Genomic DNA, 20,925 nt, shown 5'->3' with positions numbered 1-20,925 from the left:
AAACAAAATGGAACTCCCTGACCAACACACTTCCTTTTTGGAAATGGTGCGTTCATACAATGCTTGAGTTGCTATAGAACTATGTTTATACAATACGTTGCACCCTATTTATCTATCTGCAGATTGTGATGCTTTTTGGGATGTCTGATTTTGGCTAAATAAACTACAACATAAATTACAGACCGATACATGTTTTCATTTTTTACACATCAGCAATTTGATTTTGATTATAACCACAGAATGAAAACATTGCCTGGGATGCCAGCCAAGAACGCAGGAATCCTAGAGAGACAGAAATGACATGCAACATTACCTATTTTTAGTATGAGCTGAACTTCAGGAGAAATCTTACTTTGTTACAGGTTTCTGAAATGTTGGATAGGATGAAAGACATATTATTAGTAGTAGTATAAAAGTGACCCGCAAAAGCATCTGCTTTAATCAAACAGTAACACGATATGCAGCCAGAATATGTGAATGTCGTGCAATGCAGAGCATATATTGTAACACAGTATGGGATATATTCTATGAAGGGTGCTACATAACAAGATGATGGATCCCCCTCCTGGAACTATCACGTCACAGCAACTCCCCAGTAGTCCAGAGTATGACCAAACACCTGTCAGCTCAGACAGGTAAACACACTTGCCTGCACTAATGACTGAGGACTATTTAAAAGGACAGCATGCTCTCTGAGACATAGCATTGTACCTGAGGGGACGGCAGGAGGTGTTAGGAGTGCTTTCGAGCACTGAGTGCTTCTGTTTGTTTCACTGGATACAGACCTTTCTTTGTACTGACAATCTGATTTGGCTACCAGCCCTGGACTGGAAAACGACTGCTTCCGAACCACGACTATGATATATATATATACACTCACCTAAAGGATTATTAGGAACACCATACTAATACTGTGTTTGACCCCCTTTCGCCTTCAGAACTGCCTTAATTCTACGTGGCATTGATTCAACAAGGTGCTGAAAGCATTCTTTAGAAATGTTGGCCCATATTGATAGGATAGCATCTTGCAGTTGATGGAGATTTGTGGGATGCACATCCAGGGCACGAAGCTCCCGTTCCACCACATCCCAAAGATGCTCTATTGGGTTGAGATCTGGTGACTGTGGGGGCCAGTTTAGTACAGTGAACTTATTGTCATGTTCAAGAAACCAATTTGAAATGATTCAACCTTTGTGACATGGTACATTATCTTGCTGGAAGTAGCCATCAGAGGATGGGTACATGGTGGTCATAAAGGGATGGACATGGTCAGAAACAATGCTCAGGTAGGCCGTGGCATTTAAACAATGCCCAATTGGCACTAAGGGGCCTAAAGTGTGCCAAGAAAACATCCCCCACACTATTACACCACCACCACCAGCCTGCACAGTGGTAACAAGGCATGATGGATCCATGTTCTCATTCTGTTTACGCCAAATTCTGACTCAACCATCTGAATGTCTCAACAGAAATCGAGACTCATCAGACCAGGCAACATTTTTCCAGTCTTCAACTGTCCAATTTTGGTGAGCTTGTGCAAATTGTAGCCTCTTTTTCCTATTTGTAGTGGAGATGAGTGGTACCCGGTGGGGTCTTCTGCTGTTGTAGCCCATCCGCCTCAAGGTTGTACGTGTTGTGGCTTCACAAATGCTTTGCTGCATACCTCGGTTGTAACGAGTGGCTATTTCAGTCAAAGTTGCTCTTCTATCAGCTTGAATCGGCCCATTCTCCTCTGACCTCTAGCATCAACAAGGCATTTTCGCCCACAGGACTGCCGCATACTGGATGTTTTTCCCTTTTCACACCATTCTTTGTAAACCCTAGAAATGGTTGTGCGTGAAAATCCCAGTAACTGAGCAGATTGTGAAATACTCAGAGCGGCCCGTCTGGCACCAACAACCATGCCATGCTCAAAATTGCTTAAATCACCTTTCTTTCCCATTCAGACATTCAGTTTGGAGTTCAGGAGATTGTCTTGACCAGGACCACACCCCTAAATGCATTGAAGCAACTGCCATGTGATTGGTTGATTAGATAATTGCATTAATGAGAAATTGAACAGGTGTTCCTAATAATCCTTTAGGTGAGTGTATATATATATATATATATATGTGTGTGTGTGTGTGTGTGTGTGTGTGTGTGTGTGTATATATAATGATATTCATGGGTAAAGCATTTGTGCAGACAGAAAAATGAAACCTTGAACATCATCCAACATGGAGTGTGGAATAATAAAACTTGAAGTGAACTACATTTTGATGAAAACTGCTGTCCGCCCACTTTTGTCACCTTACCCTGACAAAGATATGTGAATATAAACTGAGACATTTTGGTTCCACTCCTAAGTTATTCAGTGCAAGGAATTTATAAAATGCATTTCAAACACCAACAGAAAGGATGAAAGGGACTCATTTTTGTCAAATAAAAATACTTCTAGGGGCACTTATGTTCTAAGTAGTATGCCAATTATTATAAACATAATCACATCAAAACAGGTATGTGAAAAATGGCAAATGTCCAACTGAAAATAATCAGAGGATATGATAAAGGTTGTCTGCTTTCTATTTCAGCAGTTTTTTTATTTTTTTGGCACTTCATCCAGTGGGCTCCTTTGTCCTGCTGAAACCTGATCAAGATTGGAAAACGAGAAGGAATTAAAGCTTGAGATCAAACTTGAACCTTTGATAAACAACATTATGATCACATTGCTTCTCTTAGTATAGTTTTCCATAGTATTCTCATAAAAAAGCTATGAAAACACCAAATTCCTGATTTAAATGTCTGTAGGCCAGGGGTGTATTACTAGAACATTGGTTTAAAGGTTTGAGTCTTTAATATTTAGCTGTACACTCTTTATGATAATGAATATAAATACAATAGTATGTTACTTCAAAGTATAGATCTCATCATCTGTAGATCTATTTTACCCAGGGCTTTTATATTCAAAGAGAAAGTTGTTCAGCTGTAAGGACTGTATTATACTACTGTACAATAGCTGTGCTTTTTTTCAATATGGTTGCTCTTGTGAAGTACCATAAAAACATAACAAGGAAGCCATGGGTTGGGATAAGTAGTTTATATTAGCTACAATCCCCTGTTGTTTCATGAGGAAATAGCAAAGTAACACTAAAATAACATTACATTTCACCACATATCATAGCAGTTAATTAAGTGTTTTTTTTTCTTGTCAACATATCCTGCCAACGTTGTAGACATTTATTAAAAAAATACATTGCAATATTACATTACATTGTTTTGTCTTGGTCTTACCTTGCCTAAGGTATCCCTACACTCAAAGCTATACATTGTGTAAGAAGTCCTGGGCAGAAAGATGTGCAGTCACCGCATCATAAAGTGAAAACCAGAAAGCCAAAATAAGTTATAAAATGTATCAGGCAGTTGTAAAAATGAGCTGTAACCATCCAATGACACAAATAGCTCTTATGCCAAAGAGAATAAGTTCATCACAACTCTACCCTAGTCCCTATCTTGGTCCGTTTATCTTAACACCATTAAGCAAGTTAACCACAAAACATTCCTGTTTAAAATGCCTTTGTAAACCATGAACTCTTTGGCATAAGAACATAGGCTTGGCACCCTGAGACTTAAAGTGAGAAAACAGCTTTTTATTATTTGTGTTTGATTTAATGTTATGTGTTACCATTTAATTTCAAGCATACAAACTGAAAATGTTCTGGTCTATTGTTGAACATATTTCACATATACTGTAATATAATTTTGCTAATGTGAGTCAGCACCAACCCCCTACTTTTGGCTTAATGCCAATTCTTATCCTATTTGGTACTTACTCCTTAAAATCTTTCTTTATCTGAACTTGAGAAATAACTGAAATATTTCTTTTTATTTATTTTATACTTCCTGCTAGTTTTTTACAATGTTCTTGATTTTTATCCTTTTCAACATCCCAAACAGTTACAAAAATCAATAACACAATAACATATCTATCACTCTATAAACAAAGAAGCTATCTTTAACCACCTTGTGAAAGCATCTACTTTATTTTTGCGTACCTACATTTTATGTTTGTCTGTTGTTTATTAGGTATTGCTCTTTATTATGTATTTAGTTTTTGTACAGCGTCATTGGGTATCCTGATAAATCCTAAATAAAACGTATTATTATTATTATTATTATTATTATTATTATTATTATTATTATTAGTTACAATGTCTACATAATCCAATGTGAGAATTTAACTATTGGTGGAAAAAAATGTTTTTCTATTTTATGTTTTATGTGTTCAAAGGGGGGTGAGGGCTCAAAAACATTACATGCTAAATCTCTAAGATACATAAGTATGTTGTAACTTAATAATGGGTATTTTACTATGAAAACGTATGCTCTTTATTACAACTCCCATGCAAAAACAATACAAATAACAAACAGATGGGCATTTAATAGGAATATATATAGAGAGAGTATGTACTATAATACTCAATAAGACAGAAATATAGCTGTACAGTGTCCAACAAAATGCCAACATTTATTTGCTGAATAGTTAATGATTAAGAGAGTAAAATGCAGGTATTTTTAACCCAAAGGCCTTCACAATTAGCATATTTAATTATAATAAATACAAGTATATTATAAAAAGATATCTGATAAAGAGCATACATAATACAAGTGAATCTCTGAAAGGATTACATATTTTCAAAGTTTATTTTAAAGCTTTAAATGCACCAATATCAGAGCAGTCATTGATAAATTTTGGTGTAATACAAGTACACAATAAAGGAAGTACATAAATCCTTTGCTTGTACAACCAATGTAAATTAATACTATTTACCACATATTCCCTTAAAAACCATAGAGTTCTAGCTCAGAGAGCTGACTGAATAATATCCTGGTTCAGATTTTGACCAATTTTGACATTTTATGGAATTCACTGTTTAGTGGCTTTCAGCAGGGGAAAAAGGAAACACCATTCCATTTGTCTGTCTCAACCAATTATGTATATGTTAAACCAAACACATCCTACTCACTTTAAAACATATGAAACCGTGCCAATTATTGTAATAAGTGTTAGAACTTGACAAGAAAACAGACTCAATGAATGTTAGCATGCTCTTAAAGTATGGAGACTGTCTAGATTTATTTTAGCAACTTGGATAGATATTGGCTTGACATTGTCTGTTGTACTTTGACCAACAGAGAAAAAAGAATTTTGAAACATTCCACCCTTACTCATCTAAACACATCAAATACTTCTCTAATAGTCTAGTGTACTGAAAGTGTCAGTAACAAATAGTAAAAACATCCAGAGTAACAGGGCAGATTCTTATGCAATGTATTGATTGACTTGCTGGAGCTCACAAGGGACTTAACTATTGCATGAAAAATTCTAAGTATGAAGTGGCACAGGAAAACACTCCAAGCAAATGATTGCGAAAGATGTATAGAAAACACATTGATGCTTCAAATACATCAGCAAAGAATGCTTTGATTCCATCACACTTGCCAAGATAAGTCATATGAAGTAGTTTGTAATCTCCGAGGTCTCATTTGGGAATTGCATTTAATGAAAAATAAGATAAAGGCTTAGTATTTTAATAGGCTATTGACAGTTTCTTAATTTGCTATGATGTGGCTCATAAAATAAATGCTTATCGTTTACAGAACTTTACATAGAAAACTATTAAGAGCTCTTTTAATTATGATCAACTTACTGTCAGAATAATGAATAGGTAATCCACTATGTGGAATGCTTGACATGTTGCTTTATCAGACAAGCTTTATTGAGTCAATGCCATATAGCTACCAAAACTACAAATTAATCCAGGTTACATTTTTTAATACTTAAATACCTAATTGTAAAATCATTTGAAGATAAAGGAGCATCAATATAGCAAAATCTTTTTTACAGGGCAGGCAGGGTGCCACATTTTTTCTGAACTGCATTGTGTTAGATGTTGATATATTAAATAACCATTAAATATATGCTTTTTTCATAAATATAAAATTAAAGTTTCCACCGGCCCAAAACACACTGTCAATGAAGTGCTAGTCAGCACAAAGCTAAATTACAATACAACAATACTATACAATACAACAATAGTATCATCTGATTTGATAGCATGTATGAAACAAACACTATTTTAAAATTAAGTAAATATAGTCTGATACCAAGCAACAAGACACACGTTATTAAAGTAAATATCCATGACTATAAATCAAACAGGTTTATTTATAAACCAATCATTTCAGAATGTCTGCAAGAAACCACTAGTGAAATAGTGAGCTAGTTATACTAGATGTTGTTTAGCAAATTGTGCTCTGTCTTTTCTAAAGAGATGTAAACAGTTCTTGTTTCATGGTTTGCTTATACTGCTGTCACTTTGTAAATTGTGGTTCACAATAGCTGTACTGTCATAAACATGACTACAGTTGCGCGCAATTAATAGGAGATCCCAAATCACAATGTAGCCCTTAGTAGCTTAGAGACTACTGAGTAGAGAACCAGACAGAAAATAATGTACAATTTAATGTAATGTTTTTTTTCCAGGAAACATTAATTTTGATAAGTATTTTATGACAAATCAGCTGTGAGCAATACTGGCAACAAGTTACTGTTTGGCTGGAAATCAAACACGGTTATAAAGTAAAAATAGTAAATTAAAGAATGGAATGGATTTTCTTAATTTTTCTGTGAAATACTAGGATAGTGTTACTTATTGTATTACTTTGCCCAGGTTATTGAAACCCTTTATGGAACCATCCTGCATCCAAAACTAGCACCTCGTCAATCCAGAGCAAATATACACAGTCCACTGATAAGCATTTAAGTATGAAATATATATGAGAGGTATTATCTCCTTAGACAGTCACATTTCATGAATATTATGAGGGATATAACATTTTTCAAAAATGTAAATTATGATTGCTCCCAGAGTTGAAACTACTGCTATCACACTTGTAGGGGCTGTTTATTTTGTAAGAAAAAATAACATATTTTACTGGGCTTATTGATATTTTACTAATATGTTTTCTAGGAACATGTTTTCCTTCTTTTGAAACTGATTTGTTTTATGTAAATGTATTATATAGTCTACAGTTTATACACATTTGTCCATGCCGTCACTAAACCAGTTTATTTAGGTCCAGACAAATTTGAAACTTCAACCCACCTGACAATCACTAATTAAAACACACAGTACTTGATGGCTAGTTTGCATTCGGTAGAAGAAACAATCCTCTTGTCAGACAAAAAGCCGTCATTGAGTATTTCGATTGAAATGTTTGATCGGGGGGTTGGTCAAATGTTTAAATTGGTCCAGGCCTTAAATGACAACTATCTACTTTTCTAAAAATAAAGTCTCTAATTGTTTTTCTCTCTTTTTCACCAGCATTATGGATTAGTGGTTAGGGCTCTGGACTTCTTAGTGGAAGGTCATGGGCTCAGTCCCAGTGTCATTGTAACCTTGAGCAAGGTACTTTACCTAGATTGCTCCAGTTAAAAGTAAAAGTTGTATAAATAGGTTATTGAATGGAAAAAACATATATATATAATATCAATAATCACCACCACTGAAAACAGCTCAATTCTAAGACTTCCATGTTGCTTCAGAAGACATAAGACAAAATGTCCTTGGATATGTGTGTTACCAAAGCCATCTGATATTGTATTGTATTTTATATCCAAGGGGCCAACACACTGACCTGAACTGACCTGACAGGCTGCTTGTAGGTGATGAACCAATTTTTCCCAAGACAGCTTCCACCCACCCTTATTTCACACTCCTATAAACTCCAGGCAAAGCCAGCAATAGCAGAGGCTAGATTCAAGGTCAGCTTGGCCAGTGCATAAAACACCATGCACTCCAGCAGATCTTTTTAAGGCCATGTGGTTCCAACATTACTTAAATCTTAGCTTGTCCCCCCAATAAATCAAGAACACTGTCACATTGTTCCTTACAAAATATAGAAATGAAACAGAATTAAACCGCAATCTACATGCTACACTTTTTAAACTACTTAAAAAAAAGCACAAATAACACCAAAGGCATTTACATTTCGCAACATACTTGTTGCTACACTTCAAACGTTACCATTTCCATGATGTGACTTACTTGAAAGGATAGTGATTTCAGAGAATCCACGTGAATCAGCACATTAAGTCATAGGAGGGACAAAGCTGCTTAATGAAGATAATTATTTCACTCAAATGAAACATCTGTACTCTGTATCTGTTATGGAGACTGATCACTTGAAACTTGCTGTAAACAAACCATCTGAAAATGCATCTGTTCAAGGTTACCTGTATTTTTGCTTTCAAATTGTATTTTGCAGTTATGTAGTACGTAATAAATAGACTGATATATCAGTTTTGAATTTAACACTTGTTTTTAAATAATTCATGCACAATGGAAAAGTCTATACGATATTTCTGACATATTAAAGCTTATTAAATTTTCTCTTTCATATTTAGGCTCAAACCAAATAAAATGAAAGGAGAGTTTGAAACCAAACCAAAAACATTTGGCAGATAAAGTATTTAAAAGTTTTTAGGGTTTTATTTCTTTAGTTTCATAATCACAATTTATCCTTCACGATCCCCATTTCAATGTTTCAGCTCAGAAACATGTTGCTACAGATAAAGGAACATCCCCTTAAGATAGTTACTGGGGGGAGAAAAGGAGATAGACTACCACTCTATGTCATTCAGAAAATGCTGCATTATAAAAAAATAATATAAGTTATATAGTCAAATTAAACAAAAAGTTTAATAACTAAACTGACACTGACTTGTATTAACCAAATTGCAATCCCACAAGGATGCAGTGTTAATGTAAAATTACAAATCAGAAGAGAAACAAAAATAGATCTTCAAAAGACAAGTATGAGCTTTGATCTCTTGTGATCAGATGAATTAATGTATATATAATATGAGCAAATAATTGTTTGGCCACAATTTATTTAATGTTTCTTTAACAGCACAGACGGGTATTATGAATCACAAAACAAAATATATACCAGTGCATTACAAATTATTTAATTTAAGATGTATATTGCATAGACTTACTTAAAATGCCTATTCTACAAATAACACTACTAAACAACAAACCATATTCAATAAGCACTTCATCCAATTGCCGTGGGTCATAGCCAGACCTTATCCCGGAAGAGCACAAGGCAGGGTACAACTTGGACCGGACGCGGGGCAGCACAGGACACATACAACTGTCACACTACTACAGGGCAATTTGAAGTAGCCAATCAACCTAAGCAGCATGTCATTGGGATGTGGGAATAAATCCAGTTGGAGGACTTTGGACTTTCCAATTCCCTAAATTACTCTCAGTTTGTGCTCCATATTGCAGTTTATTCTTCTTTAAGTTCACTTCATGTGACTGCTTTACTTATGACTAAACACATCATATTTCAATGTCATTGTCAATTACACATTTTGGAAACCAAATAGTGCTTTGAAAAAACAGGGCCAAAAATACTCTGGCTTGGTCCTGAGGTAATTATCCTGGGGTCCAGAACATTTCCTTTTTGTAAGATGTTCCAATATTCAGCAAAGTTTTTTAGGCATGTTTATTAATTGACCAATCTTAACCACACCCTGGATGCCCAGAAGCCCTTTCTTACTTATTAGAAAGTTATAGAACTAATTTATCATTCGGAAGCACCATGTTGACTTTGACCCCAAGTCTGAAGTTAGCACATATTGTGATCTTGTTCAGAAATAATGGCTTTGGCAGCAGTCTCTATCTTTCCTTTGGGAAGCAAATACACAGACATATATTGGTCTAATTCACAATAGTACACTATTGTGAAATTTCATAATTATTTACAAAATATTTTGTCTTTTTTATTTTTTAAGATGACGACTGAGAGGCTGCTATATCCAACTTGGTTAAGTCCAACTTTGCATTTTTATGAATGAGAAAACTAAGCTAGCTCACTCTTCATGGACTTCTGTTGTCATAAGAACTTAAGAGATTTTACACACCATAGGTTAGCCACGTAAATAGCCACTCTATAGAAAGTAACAGTAATGATGCAAAAATCTCATCTGGTCTGTTCTTCGGTGTAACCACAGAGTCAGCCTCAGCTGGTCCCATTATTTATTCATATATTTGTATTTATTTTGAAGGCAACTGTTCTTAATAAAACACATGGATAGCTCTCTAAATCTTAATTCTATGAAATAGCTAATAAATCTAAAGCCCAGCCTGTCTACACTATGCATTTAAATCATATTTGTTGACTTCTAACTTACCTAAATGTGCTAAACAGTTGCGTCTACACTAAAGAGAATTTAATACCGTAGTTGAGAACCGGACTCAAGACAATCTCAGGGGGTAGTCTACAATCTGGTTCTAAATTAGATCATGTCAGGTAATGTGATTAATCAACAGTGTGGATGGCGTAATACCAATCTAATTTTGGTGTGTGTCCTCCACAATCCCCAAATCCTCCATTATGTTTAGCGCATGGAGGATACTGTGACATTTGCCGCTGTTGTCATTTATGCCTCTGTTGATGCTTTCTTGTGGTTTTTAAGAGACACATGTGTTCTACACCAATGGACTCACTTTTTCATGTTTGTAAACATAGGTGGGATACTGCACCATGAAGCATTGTGCTGTGAGGAACTGTCCCACATGTCAAATACATGTGAATTCAGTAATCCTGACTAAACATGCTATCATTATTCTGTGTGGTGCTTTAAGCTGGATTAATTAGATCATATTCGAGTACAGTTCTCAAGATTGGTAATGTAGTGTAGACAGGGCCTTAGTTACTAAGCCACTATGGAATCTGTTGTGTATTCCTAAATTGGAGCAAGCACTCAAGAGACATTTCAATGGCTTTGTGCCATGTTTCATTAAACACAATGTCTCTGCTACACAAGAATGTGTGGAATTTGTTACAGCCCAATGTACTGAGTTGTTTGATAGTTATAAATTGTTGTTTGTAATCAGCTGAAGTATAAACATAGATCATGTTGCTTTCCTACCCAGGATGTATCTGGGAGCAAGATCCTCTGTGTCGTTTCCGGCATTGTTCATTACTAAAAAAACAACAGCTGGGTGCCTTTATATAATACGTTTGGAGGGGTTGAAATCTGAAGTGCGTGATACAATATAATTAATATGCTAAACTATTTTTTAGATCTAAGATGTCCCTGGAATTGGGACTTATCTTCACTTATGAACTTATGTCCACCACAAAAAAACATAGAGTAGTGTTAACTACCATGAAGACAAAGACTGTGAAAATGTTTGGAAGAGTTACATAGTAAAACGCGTTTACAGCTTATAGTAATTATCTGTGAAAACCGCTGTTCCGAAGAAAGATCTCTGTTTCCCTGAGCATGTCTATGGTTTCCTTATCCCACCTCACAACATGTGTTGCGGCGTCTTTGAGTATTCCAGGTTTCCACAATCGCTACAATTTGGGAGTCTCATTCCAACTAACAGTTCATTTAAGAATGGCTATGACAGCGTGAATGAAAAGCTTTCTTACAGACACAAGCATTACCAGTGGTGCTTTAAATTGTTCTAATTTGCTCAACTTCATCATGTCAGTACTAATGCAGCTTGAGATTTTATCTTTGCAACAGTATATAAATAACTTTGCAACAAATATAGAAAACCCTTAACTATTTTCCTAAGGTTAGTTGTGACATCCACTTTCAGATGATTACATGAAACACAACAATCTGATAACAGTAAAAAAGTATTTCTAATATGTGCTGACTACCTTGCTTTAATTAAGACAGTGGCCTATATTAATCAATGCTTTTAAACCACCTCTCTCTTTCCAGCATCTGTTCTAAGTTGAAATTTATGTTAGCATACTTAAGTCATGGTGCATACAGTTACATATAAAATTGGTGTGTGTGAGTGAATCACTTTTCATTAATTGTGTGGCTTATATGTACATATTTCTTTTAGAAAAAGTGTTGGGAATTGTGAATTGGTATAAAACTTAATGAACATAGACCAGGTTCCTGTGATTGTGACACAGGGAAAGAAGAAACAAGCAGTTGGTTTCTGTCTTGCGTTCTTAAATTATTTAATTAAGTCTGTCATTTAACTTAGTCTGACCAGGGTTGACCAAGTGTTCTCCAGGTCACATGACTCATCCTGAACTTTTCGTGTCCTGAAGAGGTCAGCCACCATTTCCAATTCAGTGTGTTTATTTACTTATAAATTAGTATCCATTACAAATGAAATGACATTTTTTCTCCAGAGTAATATGACACTCATTTTAATCTTTACTAAGAATGTCACAATATGGCCTTAACTCTTTGTGTGTGCAGTGTGTGAATGATTTTTAAAAAATAGACATTTGTAAGCCTGATTCTCCCACGATGTCTCCATCACTGAACTCCCCCGAACCAAAACACAATTATAAAACATTCAGAAATGAAGGCATGAAACAAGATACTGCTAGTTATCTGTGAGGCCACTGAGTGTATAACTAATTGAGAGTCTGCTTTTCTTCTCATTCTTTATGTAATCCATGGTGAAGACAAGAAAACAAATGTGGTCTTCTAGACATTTTGTAGTCTTCTATGTTCTACATTCCTCTAGGTTTGCTGTGACGCAGTATAAGACTGCTTTTTTAAATGAAACTATCCATAATATAAGATTATGCTTTATTTCAATGTCTTCTTTGAAAAGGTAAGTTGTTTATATGTCTTCAGTGTTTTACAGATGAATGAATTCTCAATTGAAACAGGGAATAATGTCAGGACTAGAACAACGATTGCTGGATTGTTAGTGATGTGGGATTAAATTAGTCAGTTAAAAAAATAAATTTGCAGAGAGAAAAGATAAGAGAATAAAATTCTCCACATTTATTTTAATGATTAACTGAACTGGACTGATCAAGTTTTTAAAATCACTGGCAATGCGTTCACTTCAGCCAAACACTCTTGGAGTCCTGAAGGGGTTATATGGTTGTAGTGTCTACTCTAGCCATAGAGTTGGCAGGTATATGCAGTGTAAAAGTCCCACAGTCTATCTGCACACATACCTATAGATGATTGAAGCTTTAAATTCACCATTTGAGGAACAGCAGATGTTCTTTGTCCTGCTCTGTCATGTGTTTGTTACAGTGCATATGTGATATATAATGCAGATGTTCGCTAGGAATAAGGAATGTGCTTTATTTTTTCAAAGAATATTAGCCATAGGTGAACTCAGAGGCCAAATGCTTTCTTGTGCATTTGTGTGCGACTTGCACCTAAACATGCAAGACACAATGATTGGCAGTAACAAGAGGAAACCGTGCTCTTACAATACAGCCACAACTGTAAGCATGTTGCATATTAAGGTACAGCACCGCTAAAACCATCTGTCACAACATGCTTACATGACCAGCCTGAACATTTGTTGTATGTGTCTAGTTTGAACTGTGTCTATGTAAGGGATTAAGAGTCTAGTGGTGTAATCCCTAACCTTTAACAAATAATAAATTTAACATCAGAAAGAATCTGAGAAGGAATACAGAGATTACATAGCTTTTCATTTCCAAGACTGAAAGCCAGTGAAAGTACATAGAAAACATACATTGCTTTTTCATGCATGCTTTGCATTGCTGTGAGAAATGGATGTAAGGGTGAAAGAATATTTGCAATTTCTATGTGAATCTAGTCCAAAACTATCATGTTCAAACCCACCAAACTATTGTATTCCCTCAGGCACATTCAAAGTTCAAATTATACTTTCCCCTTATTACAGAGGTTTAAACAGCATTAAAGCAATTACAATTCATAGCCATGGATTACAAATATAAAATAGTCTTGTACTGTTCAAACATTGTAAAAATACAAAGTGGGTGCCGCCTTTGTTTGAAAAATGGTTGAACGCTACCTAAAAATCAGATTAAAACTAGAGGAAACAGCTCCTTGAGAATGAACAATTCAGATACAAAAATGTGTGATTCACATCAAGTAGTCACCTGGGATCTAATCCCCCTATCCTCTCTATATCTACCATTTTGTATACACTATTTCAAATCCTTCTCAAATGATATACAAACAATTATCCTGCTAACCACAGACATAAAAGAAGACTAACCAAATAGTCCCATGCACTTGTTTTGACTCGTTAAAGAAGACCAAAGAGTCTTTTAAAAATCTGGATTTTATCCTTTCATTCTTTATATTAAAAAATAATTACAAAACATATTTTACAATCCAGTAATGCATTACACCTGGATCTCACGACACAGTGTATGCTATCAATGTGAAGCCATTGAGTAGACTACTAATGGGCAGTCTGCCTGTCTTCCTATTCTTTATTTAATCCATGGTGAAGACAGGAACACAGTAGCCCTCTAAATACAGCCACACATTAACACGACAGCTTTTGCATTAGAGCACCATTAGAGTTGTTTGAAAACTAACCGTATGGAAACCTAATTTAAAACTACTCCTTGGAGTAGGTGGTGGTTGTTGGATGGACCATGTAAATCTTGTTCTTGATTTGAGGAAAACTGCTCAGTGGAACCCCTTAGCACATACCAGGGACATCACTCTATTAATATTGCACTTTATTAGCTCATACCTGCTTTGATGTATGCTTATTGTATTTTGTACTGATTGCATTTAGTGCATGTTGTAATGCTTTGGAAATGTTTCTTGTGAAAACTCTAAGACTAAGAAATAGTTATGGGCTAATACATACATACATACATACATACATACATACATACATACACACATACATACATACATACATACATACATACATACATACATACATTCATATCAAAGTTATAGAATTCCAAACTTCCTGTAATGCATGCAGGGAGAATGCTTCTCAATCTCAACACTGGTAATTATAACAGTGAATAAGCAATCTATATAATTATAACCGGATACCTTGTTAAAACAACATCTGTTTATACTTGCACAACAGCAGAAACCAACAAATCTCTTATGGGACAACTAGAATGGAGCCAGCAGACCATTTAATTGTAGGTTCATAGTCTGATCCACTAACATCATCATTATGAGTTGTTTTATAGTGATATGAATTTCAGTTGTAAGTTGAAAAAAATATATTTTTCCTTTTTTCCTTTTTTGTATAGACCAGTATTTCAAAAAAACATCCAGTAAAGACATCCATTTTAACACTGGAACAAGATTTACGTCATAATTTCTTAAAAGTGAAGACATTATCACCATACAATAGCTAATAGTCAAGGATGACAAATAAAAGTTGGCACAATAGCATTGCACACATATGAATTGCATTCATGGATTTGATAGATTTGGCCAACAGGTGGTGCTACCTAATTTGTTTTGCCATGATAAAATCAGAACTGTATGATCTTGGAGAGAAGCTCAAACAGACATATCTGGCAGTTTTGTAGGGTTAGGCTGAAGGGAAAAGTGTCACATAGCTGAAATGTTAATTCTTGGCAGAAAGACCTGCATATTCTGGAAATTTGTCTGACATGACGCTGCGTGTGTACCCACTCCATTCCTTCATTCGGTGCCACATTCAAAGTTATGTATAAAACTAGTACAACAGTTCTTCCCTACTTTTGGAGTCATCAGAGGAAAATAATAGTGTTTCATTACATTTTAGATGAGATTCACTTGCATGTGCATGGATAGTGAAGGTGTTACACTTTAACTATGTAACTACATGTTACATTAATGGCATCACTATAAGATCTCATTATTACAAACAATTATTAACTTGAGTACACTTAAGTACCAAATAAAACCATATACTAACCATTTATTTTGTAAGTGTAATTACAGTACATCTTTGTCTTATTCTATTGTTTTTGGTGGTAAGCGTATATATATATATATATATATATATATATATATATATATATATATATATATATATATATATATATACATACATACATACACTTACCACCAAAAACAATAGAATAAGGAGATATATATATATATATATATATACATGTATTGTTTTCTCCCTTTTAAATAAGAAAATGCAATAACAATCTTTAGGTATACATTTTTAAAGGCTTTGAAATGTCTGTTTGAAGCAATACAATGAAAATGGTTTGGTATGAGAATGATACATGGATAAATACTACAAGAAATACATTATTGATAATAACACTTGTAATAATAATAATGAAATACCTACCTATAGCATGTGGTGAGTTCTCCTGTAGATTTCATGCAAGGGTACTTAGTTGTAGCAATTTTACTTTCTGAACAGACTTCACTGTGGGGAAATAATCACAACTGTATTAATCTGAAACTGCAATAGACAAGTAAATGCATTCATAAGTGTACATGGTTTGAGCTCCCGTTTACAATCGATTTTAATTATAAATTAAAGTAAAGTCCCCATACAAACATACAAAAATACAATATATATATAGTGTGTGTGTGTGTGTGTGTGTGTGTGTGTGTAACTCTAGTACAAGGCTACTTTACCTGTCAGTATCATCCTGCTCTTTTCTGTAGGTCCAAGACGAACAGGACGTCAACAACGTAAATATCAAAACAACCCTTAATTGAATCCCAAGAGTCGCGCAGCACATTTCCTCAGGTTAAGTGGAACAGAAGTAACGCAAGTTTACAACAGCTAGACGTGTCCGCTTAAGTCACTTGGGTTTGGAACGGAACTGTTTCGCGTTTCAGTGGGAATTGCTGTACCAAGACTCTCCTCATTACAACTCTCCCTCCCTCCCTCCCTCCCTCTCTCTCTCTCTCTCTCTCTCTCTCTCTCTCTCTCTCTCTCTCTCTGTGTGTGTGTGTGTGGGTGAGGTGTGCCTGAACTCATATTTTAACTTTTTTTCTTCTCCAAACACGCAGAGTAAACCGTATCAGTTTGCAGTCCTTGTATTTGGATTGTATATTGGATTTGTGTATGTGCAACATTAGCCAAGTAGAATTAATGCATAACATTTTGTGGACTGACCAAACATCCACCTCAGCGATGTTATTTGATAGCAGATATTATAAATAGAAATAAGGATGGATTTAAACATAAATAGAAATATAACAGGATTATCTAAAAACGTTCAACGATTTAATAGGCTTTTATTTGGGGAGCGGGGATGTATACTCACTGACTTTCGCAAGGGAAACAAATGTAGTCTCCCCTTGCTGTACAGTAGAACCTATATGAATAGACAAGCTCCAGGCTTGCTACATAAACACAAACATGAATGCAATACTGATGTGCTTTAGGCTTTACAAATCAGAGGTTTGCTAATGTATGTATATATGTTTTACTACTGACCGCATACTAGTAAACATTCAGGAAAGCCCCATTTGAAAAGCTGTTTAGAATACATTGAGGGTTTGTTTATCAAAATATAATTTCACTTACTATTGGGTTTGTGGCAGGCATACTGGTTATTGCATGAGGTGATACCATAGCCTATATAGTTAAGTATTTGCTTTTGTGGTTTATTTAAAATGATTGAACACCCTTTTAACAGGGTATCTAATCCAACAGTGCTATAAGGCAAAATTGGACAAAATTAAAACACCATTTCAGCATTTTTTTTCAGTATCTATTTTGCTTTCTCTCATCTGTCATGCAGCACACATTCAGTAAGCAATGTGTATTGTAATGCATGTTTTGTGTGTGTGTATGTGTACATTTGAGATTTGTAGTTATTATATAGACAGTGTACCTGTCATTTAAATTAGGTGATTCTGAGTCTGATCAATGAAAGTTCTTAGAATAAGTCTATCAGATCATTTTTAATAATTACAGAAATGTATTAATAAATTCATTGTAACAAAGTCACTTTCAGTTATGACCAACAGGTAAAAGGAAATATATGGTGACTGCATTTTTAAGTGATATATTTAAATGCAATACTGTAATATTGACAAAAAAGCAGGGTTACAGCATTACAACAACAAAAAAGAGAGACAGAATCTGTTTTCTTGCAAATCTCAAATGGTAGACACTGAAATTAATCAGGAAATGATGATTGTACAAATGTACAATACAAACACTGGCTTAAAAGTAATATTTTGTTTCAATACATGTACTGTTTAAAGTCCTCCAGATTTCCTTGATCATAATATATAGTACAACATTGCACAGCAGTTATTCTAAAGAAATCTAGTTTCTGAGGATGTTTTTTTAATTTTTGTATCACTTTAATCTATACTACCTGTATTTGAAAAAAACTATGCAAAAGCCATTCTCACACTATGTGCAAACCGAGTCAATGAAAATGTGTAGTTACCCAGCTGAACTAATTATAACTGTAAATATCTATTTATTTATATTCTATTTGACCAATATTTGCATCCTGCTTTAAAAACATCGACCAAGAGGTTCATATACTGGTCCATCAGTGCTTTTGCTGGGGACAGAATTTGCACTCAAACTGGCAACCCTCCAAGTCTTTACCCTTTCAGGTCTGAGTTAGAGGAAGCACTTAGAAGTCACTTAAGTATTTGCCAATATTGCTTTCAAGGACTACACATTCACTTACCTGCTGCTTTCATATTTTGCTTCCATAATTTACATTTCTATACAATGTGTCTATCATTGAGAGGTAATGCCAGCTAAACAAATTAAAAGTCACAAACTCAAGACCAGACTAAAGTTTGAGGCTGATTAATACTTTCATAACCTGCACTGCATTTCATTTACTATTTTTACAGCACTGGGGAATCTGCCTGGGATGTATCATAAATGAGGGATTACAGGGAAAATGAGGTGCTTGATACAGTCCAGAATGATTCCCTGGTGTAGGAGTATGAGCCTGTGATTTCTCCATTCCTAGAGCCTTGATCTTTTTCAAGATTATTCAGTTGAAGATTATTACAAAAATGAAAGGGACAACCTAAACAATTATCAGTTCATAGGGCTGAGTTTTATTATCTATTAGTTTATTTTGCAAATGAATAATGTTTTGCTTCCCTTTGTATAACTTTGTATTCAATGTAAAATGTAATGATTCAATAAAGTATGATACCGAAAACATAAACTAAATTACATCCAAACAAAATCACTGAAAAGGGTTATTCTGTTTTCCATAAAGATTGGTATCATTTACATATTTCCAGATAACATCTGATATGAAAAACAGTTAATCTTATAAATATAATACACATATACACACAGATAATTTCATTCTGTTCTACGTTTTTACAAATCAGTTGTTTTTAGAATACTTTAAGGAAATGATTATTGTAATTTCAACAACAGAAAAAAACAACAACATTAACTGTTATGTTTCACTAAATGGACAGTTGTAGCTAAGAAACAATATTTGGTTTGCACTTTAAATTGAAAATAATAGAAAAGATTGCCAAGAAATCCTGCACAATTCCAGATGTCATTTATTATCCTAGCAAATCATTTTGGGAACTAAATGCAGATGATTTAGAGTTGTGTGTGCTTTTGACCAAAACCTTATTGACATTATGCAATACTTAAATATTTGTGTAGTATGGAGTGATCCTTGTTTTTGTCTTTGCTTATTTTTTTAGCAACTCTAACCTATTTTTTTAACTTATTTTTACTTTGACGTATTGAAAAATATAACATTATTTTTTACCTTTGACTTCAAAGCCAAACTTCACAGTCACCAAAAAGGTCCCAGTTTGAGGCTGTCTAAAAAGTAAAAAAATAACTAATAACTAATAAAACTAATTTCTATCTCCAGCCCTCTCAATATTTTTTCCAAGATCTATTAAAATTCTATAACATTAACAATTCAGATCCAGGCTTTATTTCAAAGGTAGACTATCTGATTGATTTGTATGTTGATTGTTTTTTACTTTAAGTTTTTTTCTTCTTCCTGTTTGGAGCCGTCAATTGACATTTAACCACACTTGCCACTTGTCCGGCAGAGCTAACACGTGCATTCCAGATGTGCTTGTCACATTGAATTTTGGTGTCAGCTGGAGAACAAAAACAGCACCCACTGAATATAAAAATCCTGCAGGTGCTCACTGAACCTCAGGAGTTACTGTTACAAAATGCTATACTGCTAGCATTTACTGTAGTCCTACAAGTGCTTGGCCAATTTGGTACCTCTGGCAAACTCCCAGCCACTGACCCAAAGTGGTATGTACTGGATGGGGTCAGATTAGCAATCTTCAAGAAAAAATATATTATAATAGGACATAACATAATATTTCTTGAAATATTTTCTAGTGACTAGAGGACCCTGCTGCCTGAATGTACTTGCATGGATTATAAGATGATATAAATGTTTGAAACCATCCTAACAGAATCAAGTACTCCTAAAAAGATGATCTATCACATCATCTTTGGGTTGCTCAACTAGCATTCGGAGAGACCTGGTTGATGGTATAGTCATAAAAGTGTCACCACTCACAAATAATAATAATGTAAGTAATAATGTATTGGAAAAGTAAATAAATAATAACAATGACAATAAAACAAATGTCTAAGTATTTGCATCTTTAACAATGGTTTTCTACATAAGTCAAGAAGTTCAGAATGCACCTGCCATTCATCCAAACTTTTTCCTATTAAAATTAGTTTTAATAGAGTTTGCCCCTTCATGTCATAGCACTGAACAAAGTACAAATTACAAAGAACATCTTACTTCTTGATAAAAACAAATGTTGTAATGACAGCCCCTCCTTAAGCAAAACTTGTTCAAATGTACTTAATCTAAAGTGATCTCATTTGGTCTGTGCAGTGTAAGTTAATTTGCTTAAGCCAATGCAGGTTTGGTAGCAGTCCAGGTAAATGTATTGGTTCTAAAATAATATAATACTTATGATTATAGTTTTTTTAAAAGCCGTTCAATTTGTAAAGAACCTTCTACAGAAAATAATAAAGTGTATCTGTATTTGTAAGAATGAGTCTTTAACATTTCTATTTTTACTGAGCTTTAGACTGGTTCATATTTATAAGCTAGAACAAAGCACTGCTAATGATTTACACATTTACCTATGTACAATTCAATTTGATTTTGCGGAATTAAAGA

At 34.4% G+C, this 20,925-nt stretch overlaps 1 protein-coding gene across 2 annotated transcripts in view; it reads right to left on the bottom strand.

The window, feature by feature from the left end:
* ccbe1 (collagen and calcium binding EGF domains 1) overlaps positions 1 to 16,662 on the bottom strand; it is a 72,071-nt gene extending 55,409 nt beyond the window's left edge. Inside the window, exons 1-2 of one of the 2 annotated variants that reach the window (XM_066710780.1) lie at positions 16,418 to 16,662; positions 16,122 to 16,202 (exon numbers count right to left, since the gene is read on the bottom strand). In XM_066710780.1, the coding sequence (XP_066566877.1) occupies positions 16,122 to 16,202; positions 16,418 to 16,524 (188 nt within the window). In that variant the 5' untranslated portion in view covers positions 16,525 to 16,662. The remainder of the gene's footprint in view (positions 1 to 16,121; positions 16,203 to 16,417) is intronic. The other variant, XM_066710779.1, reaches the window with a different exon arrangement.
* Between the last annotated feature and the right edge of the window lie 4,263 nt (positions 16,663 to 20,925).

Source organism: Amia ocellicauda, chromosome 8 (genome assembly GCF_036373705.1).
Source record: "Amia ocellicauda isolate fAmiCal2 chromosome 8, fAmiCal2.hap1, whole genome shotgun sequence".
Lineage (NCBI taxonomy): Eukaryota > Metazoa > Chordata > Actinopteri > Amiiformes > Amiidae > Amia > Amia ocellicauda.
This window is presented reverse-complemented; position numbering and strand designations above follow the sequence as displayed.